Below are 13,457 nucleotides of genomic sequence, written 5' to 3'. Positions count from 1 at the left end.
ACACTTTCACCACACACACATTATCACTGTTTTTGCAGAGGTGCTCAGAATACAACAGTTTAGAAGCATATACGTATAAAGATACACAACATATCCCTCCAAACTGCCAATATCCCAAACCCCTCCTTTAAAGTGCAGGCATTGTACTTCCCATTTCCAGGACTCAAGTCCGACTATATGAAAATAACCGGTTTCCCTGAATCCCTTCACTAAATATTACCCTGCTCACACTCCAACAAATCGTCAGGTCCCAAGTATCATTCGTCTCCATTCACTCCTATCTAACACGCTCACGTACGCTTGCTGGAAGTCCAAGCCCCTCGCCCACAAAACCTCCTTTACCCCCTCTCTCCAACCCTTTCGAGGACGACCCCTACCCCTCCTTCCTTCCCCTATAGATTTATATGCTTTCCATGTCATTCTACTTTGATCCATTCTCTCTAAATGACCAAACCACCTCAACAACCCCTCTTCTGCCCTCTGACTAATGCTTTTTATTAACTCCACACCTTCTCCTAATTTCCACACTCCGAATTTTCTGCATAATATTTACACCACACATTGCCCTTAGACAGGACATCTCCACTGCCTCCAACCGTCTCCTCGCTGCTGCATTTACCACCCAAGCTTCACATCCATATAAGAGTGTTGGTACCACTATACTTTCATACATTCCCTTCTTTGCCTCCATAGATAGCGTTTTTTGACTCCACATATACCTCAATGCGCCACTCACCTTTTTTCCCTCATCAATTCTATGATTAACCTCATCCTTCATAAACCCATCCGCCGACACGTCAACTCCCAAGTATCTGAAAGCATTCACTTCTTCCATACTCCTCCTCCCCAATTTGATATCCAATTTTTCTTTATCTAAATCATTTGATACCCTCATCACCTTACTCTTTTCTATGTTCACTTTCAACTTTCTATTAAAAAAATACAAAATAATGACCAAATTCCAGGAAATAGTTGTCAGTAACTATTTCCCATAAAAGTGATTCCGTGATGACAATACTGATTTCACTGGGTTATCCTGAGTTACTAACACTTCACATTAATGATTTAAACAAAACAAAATTTTTGGAGAAAAGAGCTAGTTTCTTGGATAAAGAGTCACTGCCACAGCAAGGAACCTTCCTTGAATGTGGGAATAATGTACAGCCAGCAGTAACAGCCTGGTTGCTCAGGCCCTGATCCACTGTGAGGCCTAGTCATGGACCGGGCCGTGGGGGCGTTGACCCCTGAAACTTGCTCCAGGTATAGATAAAGTATAACCTTAGTAATGTAGTGGAAGTTTTAGCAGTAAAGGTCGAGAACCAAAACCTAGTCATTGTGGTAGTCTACAAGCCTCCGGATGCAACATCCCAGCAATTCCAGGAACAGCTGTTAAAAATTGACCACTGTCTGGAAAATCTTCCAGCTCCTGCACCCAACATCTTGCTCCTGGGGGATTTCAACTTAAGGCACCTAAAATGGAGGAATATAGCAAATAATATTGTTGCAGTAATAACACCAGGAGGCAGCTCTGATGAAAACTCACACTCACACGAGCTTTTAAATCTCTGCACAAAATTCAATTTAAACCAGCAAATAATAGAGCCTACTAGACTGGAGAATACACTAGACCTCATCTTCACTAACAATGATGATCTGATAAGAAATGTCACCATATCAAAAACAATATACTCAGATCACAACATAATTGAGGTTCAGACATGTATGCGTGGAGCCCCAGACCGACATAATGAGACTAGTCACAAGAGAGCATTCACCAAATTCAACTTCAATAAAAAAAACATAAAGTGGGACCAAGTAAACCAAGTCCTAACCGATATAAGCTGGGAAGATATACTAAGCAACACAGACCCCAACTTATGCCTAGAACAGATTAACTCGGTGGCACTCGATGTATGCACAAGGCTTATTCCTCTAAGAAAAAGGAGGAGTAGATGTAAAATAGAAAGAGACAGGCGCTCCCTTTACAGGCGACGGAAAAGAATAACAGAGCGGCTAAAAGAGGTCAATATATCTGAAATGCGTAGGGAGACACTGGTCAGAGAAATAGCAAGCATCGAACTTAAGCTAAAAGAATCCTTTAGGAGTCAGGAATCGCGGGAAGAACTAAAAGCCATAAATGAAATCGAAAGAAACCCAAAGTATTTCTCCTATGCCAAATCAAAATCGATAACAACGTCCAGTATTGGGCCCCTACTTAAACAAGATGGGTCCTACACAGATGACAGCAAGGAAATGAGTGAGCTACTCAGGTCCCAATATGACTCAGTTTTTAGCAAGCCGCTAACCAGACTGAGAGTCGAAGATCAAAATGAATTTTTTATGAGAGAGCCACAAAATTTGATTAACACAAGCCTATCCGATGTTATCCTGACGCCAAATGACTTCGAACAGGCGATAAATGACATGCCCATGCACTCTGCCCCAGGGCCAGACTCATGGAACTCTGTGTTCATCAAGAACTGCAAGAAGCCCCTATCATGAGCCTTTTCCATCCTATGGAGAGGGAGCATGGACACGGGGGTCGTCCCACAGTTACTAAAAACAACAGACATAGCCCCACTCCACAAAGGGGGCAGTAAAGCAACAGCAAAGAACTACAGACCAATAGCACTAACATCCCATATCATAAAAATCTTCGAAAGGGTCCTAAGAAGCAAGATCACCACCCATCTAGAAACCCATCAGTTACACAACCCAGGGCAACATGGGTTTAGAACAGGTCGCTCCTGTCTGTCTCAACTATTGGATCACTACGACAAGGTCCTAAATGCACTAGAAGACAAAAAGAATGCAGATGTAATATATACAGACTTTGCAAAAGCCTTCGACAAGTGTGACCATGGCGTAATAGCGCACAAAATGCGTGCTAAAGGAATAACGGGAAAAGTCGGTCGATGGATCTATAATTTCCTCACTAACAGAACACAGAGAGTAGTCGTCAACAGAGTAAAGTCCGAGGCAGCTACGGTGAAAAGCTCTGTTCCACAAGGCACAATACTCGCTCCCATCTTGTTCCTCATCCTCATATCCGACATAGACAAGGATGTCAGCCACAGCACCGTGTCTTCCTTTGCAGATGACACCCGAATCTGTATGACAGTGTCTTCCATTGCAGACACTGCAAGGCTCCAGGCGGACATCAACCAAATCTTTCAGTGGGCTGCAGAAAACAATATGAAGTTCAACGATGAGAAATTTCAATTACTCAGATATGGTAAACATGAGGAAATTAAATCTTCATCAGAGTACAAAACAAATTCTGGCCACAAAATAGAGCGAAACACCAACGTCAAAGACCTGGGAGTGATCATGTCGGAGGATCTCGCCTTCAAGGACCATAACATTGTATCAATCGCATCTGCTAGAAAAATGACAGGATGGATAATGAGAACCTTCAAAACTAGGGAGGCCAAGCCCATGATGACACTCTTCAGGTCACTTGTTCTATCTAGGCTGGAATATTGCTGCACACTAACAGCACCTTTCAAGGCAGGTGAAATTGCCGACCTAGAAAATGTACAGAGAACTTTCACGGCGCGCATAACGGAGATAAAACACCTCAATTACTGGGAGCGCTTGAGGTTCCTAAACCTGTATTCCCTGGAACACAGGAGGGAGAGATACATGATTATATACACCTGGAAAATCCTAGAGGGACTAGTACCGAACTTGCACATGAAAATCACTCACTACGAAAGCAAAAGACTTGGCAGACGATGCACCATCCCCCCAATGAAAAGCAGGGGTGTCACTAGCACGTTAAGAGACCATACAATAAGTGTCAGGGGCCCGAGACTGTTCAACTGCCTCCCAGCACACATAAGGGGGATTACCAACAGACCCCTGGCAGTCTTCAAGCTGGCACTGGACAAGCACCTAAAGTCAGTTCCTGATCAGCCGGGCTGTGGCTCGTACGTTGGTTTGCGTGCAGCCAGCAGCAACAGCCTGGTTGATCAGGCTCTGATCCACCAGGAGGCCTGGTTACTGACCGGGCCGCGGGGGTGTTGACCCCCGGAACTCTCTCCAGGTAAACTCCAGGTATTCAAAAGAAAACTTGCAAATTTTGTGTTCTGTACTTGATGCTCCTTATTTTTTTAAATTTTATCATATTTAAACCATTATTACTTTGCAGCTCTTTATAACATTTTTTGAACATACAGTATGCATTGTATTAGTAATAATATGTGTTTTTTAATGCTATTGAATTACTATTATTATATTCACGGGGAAGCATCAGACTGATGGAGGGTCTTACAGTGCCTGGGAAAAATGGAAAGCAGTCAGATTTACTCCAAGGAAAGGGAGGGCTGGTCCAATTCCTTAGCCCCAGAGCCATTGAAAATTAAGTTTCAATTTAACATTTAATTTAAATTTAAACTCTTTCAATAAATGATAAATTTTCATTAAACTGTGTAATTTTATATTTTAGTGTGTGGTAATGTCCAATATTTTTTTTATTGTTAGTATTAATCCTAACTTAAGCCAACCCTAAATGCTATCAATAACTTAGTGTTTTTCCATTGTAAGAAATATACACTGTCAATTAACTTTTGCAACTAACGTATCTTCTTTGGAAATAAAGCTATCATATTTTCAGTGAGTAGTAGTCAAAGATTGCAGAGACACATAATGAAACAAGGGACTGACCTCCAGCATTCTCTTAGCTAAGCAGATTATAGTAAGAACAAGAGGCCTTCTATATAGTAGTACATATGTCATTGATATCAACTTAGCCTGTATACCTTCTACAGTACATGTATTTGTAGAAATAAATATTTATCCCCAACAACAACGTTTTTACCTTCCTTGGTGTCATTCGTCATGACATTCCTAGTAGTCGACTCTCATTCATCGGGTAGCACGGAGAATGCGTTCAGTGTTTCCACAACAGTTTCCACAGCAGTCTCTTTCTTCTTTATCATTTCTGCCTCTCCATTCGTCTTCTTGATATTCAACTTCATACCATGCTGTCCAGCCATTGCCCAGGTTCCCTTCTTGACCTGAGGACTCACAACAGGAATACTACTACAAATCCTCTTGTTTTCCTCCATCAATCACCATATCTCTTGCTTCTCTACCCTTAATTCCTCCTAAAGCTGCTGGTAAAGTTACTCAGTGGAGGGCATCTAGGTTCAATCCACAGAGTACACTAGACACATCCTCACTGAGTTAAGTACAAGTCACAGCTGAGCTAAGTACAGGTAAATGCTAGAGGCGCTAGTACCAAACTTGCACACGAAAATCTCTTCCTGCAAAAGCAAAAGACTCAGGAGACGGTGCAACATCCCCCCAATGAAAAGCAGGGGTGCCACTAGCATGATAAGAGACAACACAATAAGTGTCAGGGGCCCAAGACTGTTCAACTGCCTCCCAGCATATATCAGAGGGATTACCAATAGACCCCTGGCTGTCTTCAAGCAGGCACTGGACAGGCATCTAAAGTCAGTACCTGACCAGCCAGGCTGTGGTTTGTATGTTGAATTATGTGTGGCCAGCAGTAAGTCTGGTTGATCAGGCCCTGACTCACCATGAGGCCTGGTCACAGACCGGGCCACAGGGGCATTGACCCCCAGAACTCTCTCCAGGTATACTCAAATCAAATCGTGTGTTTGGGGAAGTATCCTGGCTGGTGTGGGGAAGTACCCTGTCTGGTGTGTGGGGAAGTACCCTGTCTGGTGTGTGGGGAAGTACCCTGTCTGGTGTATGTGGGGAAGTACCCTGGCTGGTGTACATAAGAACATAAGAGAGCAGGAACACTGCAACAGACCTGTTGACCCATATTAGGCAGATCCTTCACAGTGTAGATGAATGGTTCAGAGAACCAACAAGTTGGTAAATTAGACACATGTGCAACATTTGGGTATCTTTAATGAGGAAACATTTTGCCACACAGTGGCTTCATCAGTCCATACAAAGGGGAATGGTGAAGAACAGGAGGAGTTTGAGGTAATCAGACCCTCATCCTTGAATTGATGTGATCAGTCCATCAATCTTCAAGATTGATGGACTGATCTCATTGACTCAAGGCTGAGGGACTGATTACCTCAAATTCCTCCTGTTCTTCACCATTCTCCTTTGTATGGACTGATGAAGCCACTGTGTGGCAAAACGTTTCTTCATTAAAGATACCAAATGTTGAATGTCAAAATGGTATACAATACTGACAGGTTGGTAGGTAAGACACTTAAGGAACAGTTAGGCAACCTTATTCTGAAATGTTTCGCCTACATAGGCTTCTTCAGTCGAATACAGGAAGTAGGCAGGAGCAGTAGAGAAGTGAAGATGAAGTCATAGTCCCTCAGCTTGGAGAAGAGTTCTGTTCCATAGTCTGAAACAAATGTTGCACACATGTCTAATTTACCAGGTCCTTCACAAACCATCCCACTAACAGAATATTTGCCCTACCCAATTTTCAATTCTCCCCAAGCAAAAAGCTTTGATAATTCTGTTCACTCATGCACAAGTCCCACTCAAATCAAATCGTGTGTGTGCAGAAGTACCCTGGCTGGTGTGTGTGGGGAAGCATCTGGGCTGGTTTGTGTGGGGAAGTATCCTGGCTGGTGTGTGGGGAAGTACCCTGGCTGGTGTACATAAGAACATAAGATAGTAGGAACACTGCAGTAGACCTGTTGGCCCATACTAGGCAGGTCCTTCACAGAATTTCCCACTAACAGAATATTTGGCCAACCCAATTTTCAATTCTCCCCAAGCAATAAGCTTTGATAATTCTTTTCACTCATGCACAAGTCTTACTCAGAACAAATTGTGTGTGGGGGAAGTACCCTGGCTGGTGTGCTCTTTCTTAAATTCTATTGTGTTTCTCGCCTTCTTTACCAAAGGGCTGGCACTAGAGGCTTTTGGCCCATGGTACAGAACATCCATACTTATTATTGTGCCTACTACATACATAGAATACTAAACTCAGATATAAACCGTCCCCAAAAATTTCTCCTTACCAACCTCAACAGAACACGTGACCATAACACAAGGCACAGATCACTCTTTGATGTTCCCTGTGTCCATCTCACACTATGTAAAAACTCAGTGCACATAAAAAGCCCAAAAATCTGGAATTCATTACCTGTGAATATAAAAGAAACACTGTCTGTTTATCAGTTCAAGACTCTTCTTAAAAACCACTTACCCACAACTAAATAAATACTGAATAACTGTATCTCATAAATGTAAAACCTGTGACCCTATTGTTGTGATAGAAACACAGGCCTTATCTCTAGGCTTTATTGAACATAGAATCTTCATAGTACTTCTGCAACAACAAAATATAATGACTAGTACATCTAATAATAGCTTCTACAGGGATGGTGATGTCTTGCATATGTCAAGAGAAAAGTTATAACTACAGGCCACATATTTAAACTCACCATGTAATCTGCATCGCTGATAAATGGATAAAGTAGGAGAGAATCACACACCATGTGTTGGTGCCCATGACACACACCAAACTGTTGTTGTTGTTAAGGGCCCCTAGAGGTGGTGCAGTATTATCCTGCTGCTGCTCCCCACAGGACCAGTATCACTACAATCTCCCCCTTCTAAAATATCAGAGACAGTAATCTCCCAAACTGTTAGGTGGGCGACGTACACGTCCCGACCTTCGTAGCCCTTGAGCCTCTTCACCAGGTTCGATATTTTCCAGCGGGGTTTGATTAACTGCTGGAGCAGAATCCTCTATTTCCATAGGGGTAGTCTCAAGGGGCTTTCCAGGAGAAAACGAAGCATCTTTCACATCTATTGGTGTATCTTGAGATTCCACACTAATAGGGATTTCAACTGGGGCTAAATGTCTTGTAGATACTGTAGTCTCTTCACCATTTTGGTAGCGAATGTGGGCGTAATGTGGATTAGCTTGCAGGAGTTCTACCTCTTCCACTAAAGGATCCGTCTTGTTCATCCTACGGTGACTCTTCAGGAGAACGGGTCCAGGATGACATAACCAAGTGGGCACGGAGGCTCCCGTAGAGGAACGACGTGAATAGTTGAGGAGTCTTTCATGAGGGGTTGCATTAGTAGCTGTGCACAGCAGTGATCTAATAGAGTGAAGAGCATCAGGTAGGACAGTTTGCCAGTGTTGAACAGGTAGATTGCGCGACTTTAATGTCATTGTAACTGCCTTCCATATAGTACCATTGAACCGCTCCACTTGACCATTGCCTTGAGGGTTGTAGCTTGTTGTTCTGCTGCAGGCAATACCTTTGCTAGCCAAAAACTCCTGAAGTTCGTTACTCATGAACGAGGATCCCCTGTCTGAATGGATATAAGCTGGCATACCAAAAATAGAGAACAACTGTGAAAGACAACTAATAACAGTTGAAGCAGCCATATTTGCACAGGGGAATACAAAGGGAAACCTTGAATATTCATCTACTATGTTAAGGAAATACCTATTCTGATTTGTGCTTGGTAGAGGTCCTTTGAAATCTATATTCAATCTTTCGAAAGGCTGGGTGGATTTTATGAGATGAGTCTTCTCTGGCTGATGAAAGTTTGGCTTGCACTCTGCACATACTCTGCATGCTCTGATCACTTGTCGCACATCTTCCACTGAGTAGGGCATGTTCTTTGATTTGACAAAATGGTACAGGCGTGTAACTCCTGGGTGACACAAAGCCTTGTGGAGAGCTGAGAGTGATTGCAAATCATGACATGCTGCTCCACAGTGGGACCTAGAGAATGCATCAGGTGAGATGTTCTCTTGACCCGGTCGGTACAGAATATCAAAGTCATAACACGATAGTTCCATCCTCCAGCGTAATATCTTGTCATTCTTTATCTTACTTTTGTGCCTCTTGTCGAACATATACATCACGGACCGCTGGTCAGTCCTTATGGTGAAATGTCTACCAGTTAAATAATGCCTCCAGTGGCGAACTGCTTCTATGATGGCCTGGGCTTCCTTTTCTACAGCAGCATAACATTTCTCTGATCCTTGAAAAGTTCTCGAAAAGAAGGCTACTGGTCGTCCTGCCTGAGATAAGACTGCAGCAATGGCAATGTCAGATGCATCCGTTTCCACTTCGAATGGTAGGGACTCATCAATGGCTTGAACTACTGAGTTTTCAATGTCCTGTTTGAGAGTATGGAAAGCGGCTTCTGCTTCCTTTGTCACAGGAAATGTGGTAGCACTCAATGGGCGGACTTTACTTGAATAGTTGTAGATCCATTGTGAGTAATAAGCAAAGAGACCAAGAGTTCTTCGGAGTGACTTTTTGTCTTGAGGCATTGGAAGTTCCCGTAGAGGTCGTAGTCGTTCAGGGTCTGGGAATATTGAACCTCCTTCCACTACATAACCAAGGATGCTAAGCCTTTTAGTTGAAAAAGTGCACTTTTCCTCATTGTAACTGATATTTTTCTTCTTGGCGGCTTCCAAAAACTTATCAAGGTTTGCATCATGTTCCTCCTGGGTCTTGCCACAAATGGTAACATTATCTAAATACGCGTAGGTTCCCATGAGTTGCTCTTCCTGAATGAGTGAATCCATAATTCGTTGGAAGCAGGCTACCCCATTGGTGACTCCAAAAGGGACTCTGGTAAACTGATACAGGCCATCACTAGCCTGAAACGCTGTGTATGGTTTATCTTCATTCCTTATAGGGACTTGATGATAGGCACTCTGCAGATCAATTGTGCTAAACACGTAGTACTGAGCAATTTTGTTCACTGTATCGTCAATTCGAGGTAGAGGGTACCCATCAAGAAGTGTAAATTTGTTGATTGTCTCAGAGTAATCGATAGCCAGTCTCCGTTTCCTATAACCATCTTTAACAACAACAACCTGTGCACGCCAAGGGGAATCACTCGGTTCTATAATACCCTCCTTCAGCAGCCTCTGAGTTTCTTTCTCAATGAACATCTGATCCTCATAAGAATAGCGGCGTGACTTAGCTGATATAGGATGGCAATCCGCGGTAAGATTTGCAAACAGCTTTGGTGGGTCTACCCTTAAAGTGCTAAGTCCACAGACAACAAGAGGAGGCAGTTCACCTCCATATGTTAAGGTGACACTACCATGCAGCTTCTGAAAGTCCTGACCAAGGATAACATCAGAGCACAGTTGTGGCAGAATAGCTAAATGTACATCTTGATAATCCTTTCCATTAACTCTGAGATTTACCTTACAAAACCCTAAGGTCTGAATAGAGAGAGATGTTGATGCCATGGAAACGGTACCTGATGAGTGATGTAGAGTCAAGGAGAGCCGTTTAACTAAGTCAAGGTTGATGAAACTCTCTGAGCTGCCACTATCAATAAGACCATCTACTTCTGTTCCTTTGATGAATACTTTCACAACTGCCTTTGACAGTGAATTTGGAGTAGCCGCAGAAGTCACTGTTGCTAGAGTCGCATGATCACTGGAATGTGTGGAGGCACTAGCTCTTGTTGATGCATTAGCACGACATACTTTAGCAAAGTGACCTTTCTTGTGGCATTTATGGCACATTGCTTCACGAGCAGGACACTTTGGACGTGGATGTCTTGAAAAACCACAAAAGAAACACACCGTACCTGCTGCTGCTGTCACTGAGGCAGGTTCCCCAGTAACTTCATTGCAAGAGTCTTGGTCAGGAATTGCAGCACTTACCACTCGAGAAGGCTGAGTGGTACTGTATACTTCAGAATTCTTCTGGGCTGAATCTAGAGCTCTTGCCTGGTCAAAGGCAGCGGCTAAGTCGAGAGTTTTATTCTCCAATAAACGCTGCCTTATTATTGGTGATTGCAGGCCACTGATAAAAGCATCCCTGATGGACTCTTCACAATACTGAGCAGCTGTCACTGCTTGGAAGTGACAGTCCTTACCTAAAATTTTCAGTGCTTGAAAGTATTCCTCTAAGGACTCATCAATCTGCTGGCGGCGAGTTGCAAGGCGATAGCGTGCAAAGATTTCATTTGTAGGTTTAATATACTGAGACTTGAGGGTTTTGATAGCATCTTCGTAGGTATTACACTCAGAAATAGCCTCATATATCTTAGGTGACACAAAATTGATGAGCAGACTTAGTTTATCTAGATCTTCTTTAGGAAGGGCTCCCAAGAAGTTTTCGAAAGTCTTAAACCAGTGCTTCCATTCCTGAGCAGCCGTTGATAAGCTGGGGTCACAGTCTAGCCTCTCAGGTTTCAGTAAACGCTCCATGTTGTGATGTAGTCTAGCGCAGGATCACCACCAGGTAGCCCAAGATTCTATGTTCAATAAATTGTTGTGATAGAAACACAGGCCTTATCTCTAGGCTTTATTGAACATAGAATCTTCATAGTACTTCTGCAACAACAAAATATAATGACTAGTACATCTAATAATAGCTTCTACAGGGATGGTGATGTCTTGCATATGTCAAGAGAAAAGTTATAACTACAGGCCACATATTTAAACTCACCATGTAATCTGCATCGCTGATAAATGGATAAAGTAGGAGAGAATCACACACCATGTGTTGGTGCCCATGACACACACCAAACTGTTGTTGTTGTTAAGGGCCCCTAGAGGTGGTGCAGTATTATCCTGCTGCTGCTCCCCACAGGACCAGTATCACTACACCTATCAAACTATGTTTTTTTTTAATTACATTACCTAATAGAATACTCCATTTTCTTGAATGCACAGTAACTCGTCTAATGACCATATGACCTGTTTCTGCACTACAAATCATTGATTTTATTTGATTTGATCGGATTAATAAATTGTATGGCTTCATATAGTATATTGATCATTTTGTTATATTATACATTGTTATGCTACAAATTTGCACACCTATATTGCTTCTTATTCAAAATATTCATTTGTACTTCATGTTGTAATTTGTTTACTATAATTTTTACTACTGAATATATCATTGCTTAGTTAATCTTAAGTTAATTTTAAGCCTGCCCATAATGATCTGCATACAAGGGGCTTTTGGCATGTACACCCAACCACTATATTTCCTTGTACAACTATGTATCATGTCCAAATAAAAAATAAATTCATTAAATAAATGAATGGTGGGTTATTTAGCAGTTGCAAGCACAAAAAATAATAGATTATTATGAAATGTGTAGTATGAATGCATGGGGTGATGGTCACTCGCCAATAAACAATGCCACACTGACTGGGAATGGTGTGTGGGGCACCTTTGTGTGACACAGACGCTGGGAGGCCACTCGTATGCATTCCAGATGAGCAACGAATGGCGAAGCAAATTACGAACTGCGAGGCTATATTTTGACGAAAAAAGTTATTGAAAGTCGAAATTTATGATGCGCAAGGCTTACGAAACTCGAGGGTCCACTGTATATATGTAATAAGTGAAGTCAGGGCACTTGACTACATTGTGTCTAAATACTGCATTATATTTTAATTTTCAGATCAAGATGTCTGCTTCATCTGAAAATGAAATGCTACTGCCAGGTCAGATAATTCGACCATTGGTAAAACTGGGGGATGTTCCTGCGATAGTAAACAAGATCTATGGTCTTACTACTTTATCTGTCAAGGAACTCAACAGCTATGATGACAAAAATTTCTATATACAGGTACGTATAATTATTGGGCATGTGTATTTAACATACAGTAGATCGATGAGCAACACAATACAGTGGACCCCCACATAATGATCACCTCTGAATGCGACCAATTATGTAAGTGTATTTATGTAAGTGCGTTTGTACGTGTATGTTTGGGGATCTGAAATGGACTAATCTACTTCACAATATTCCTTATGGGAACAAATTCGGTCAGTACTGGCACCTGAACATACTTCTGGAATGAAAAAATATCGTTAACCGGGGGTCCACTGTAGTTACATTTTTAAAACTTAAGTGAAAGACGAAATCACGTAAAAGAAACTGAAGAACTTGTGGTGAAAAATAGGATTACGTTCCTTAGACCCCCAAAAATTCCAAACATCAAATAGATATTTGTTACTAATATGATGCCTGTGTGCTTTGTTACAATTTACCAGGAAATATCTTATGTCAGGACCAGCAGTATAGTGCAGTGTTCCACAGATGTGGAGTGAACATTAGTATATGTGAATGGCATTTACTTTTAGAAGGTTTAGGAATTTGAAATTAAGGCATCACATGTTACCTATAATTAGAGCTTGTGATACTTCTGATATCTGCTTTTTGTTGAATGTTGATTTGAGGTATTTTGCCAAAGTGGATCCACAGACACAAATCCCATATGCCAGGGCTTCAAAGGGTCTTGACCTGGTACAGTAATATAAAAGTTGTATCATCAACAAAGAGGAGAGGTTTGACAAGTTGAGTACCATTAGGTTGGTCACTGATATAGATGAAGAAAAAGAGAGAGCCGGGATACCACCTTGGGGGGACACTTAAATTCACTGATAGGGTATACTAGAAGAAGTGTCATTTATGGCTATGTGTTTGTGCTTATCACTGAGGGACTATTGAAAATATCTGTATGTGTATCCTCTGAG

At 42.0% G+C, this 13,457-nt stretch overlaps 1 protein-coding gene across 3 annotated transcripts in view; it reads left to right on the top strand.

Annotated features, from left to right (window-relative positions):
• Positions 1–13,457, top strand: part of LOC138852413 (hydroxylysine kinase-like) — a 103,718-nt gene that overhangs the window by 30,911 nt on the left and 59,350 nt on the right. For all 3 annotated transcript variants that reach the window (XM_070082968.1, XM_070082970.1, XM_070082969.1), the window contains exon 2: positions 12,379–12,546. In XM_070082968.1, the coding sequence (XP_069939069.1) occupies positions 12,379–12,546 (168 nt within the window). The remainder of the gene's footprint in view (positions 1–12,378; positions 12,547–13,457) is intronic.

This window comes from Cherax quadricarinatus, chromosome 8 (assembly GCF_038502225.1).
Source record: "Cherax quadricarinatus isolate ZL_2023a chromosome 8, ASM3850222v1, whole genome shotgun sequence".
NCBI lineage: Eukaryota > Metazoa > Arthropoda > Malacostraca > Decapoda > Parastacidae > Cherax > Cherax quadricarinatus.
Note: the sequence above shows the minus strand (reverse complement) of the source record. Positions and strands in the feature narration are given on the sequence as shown.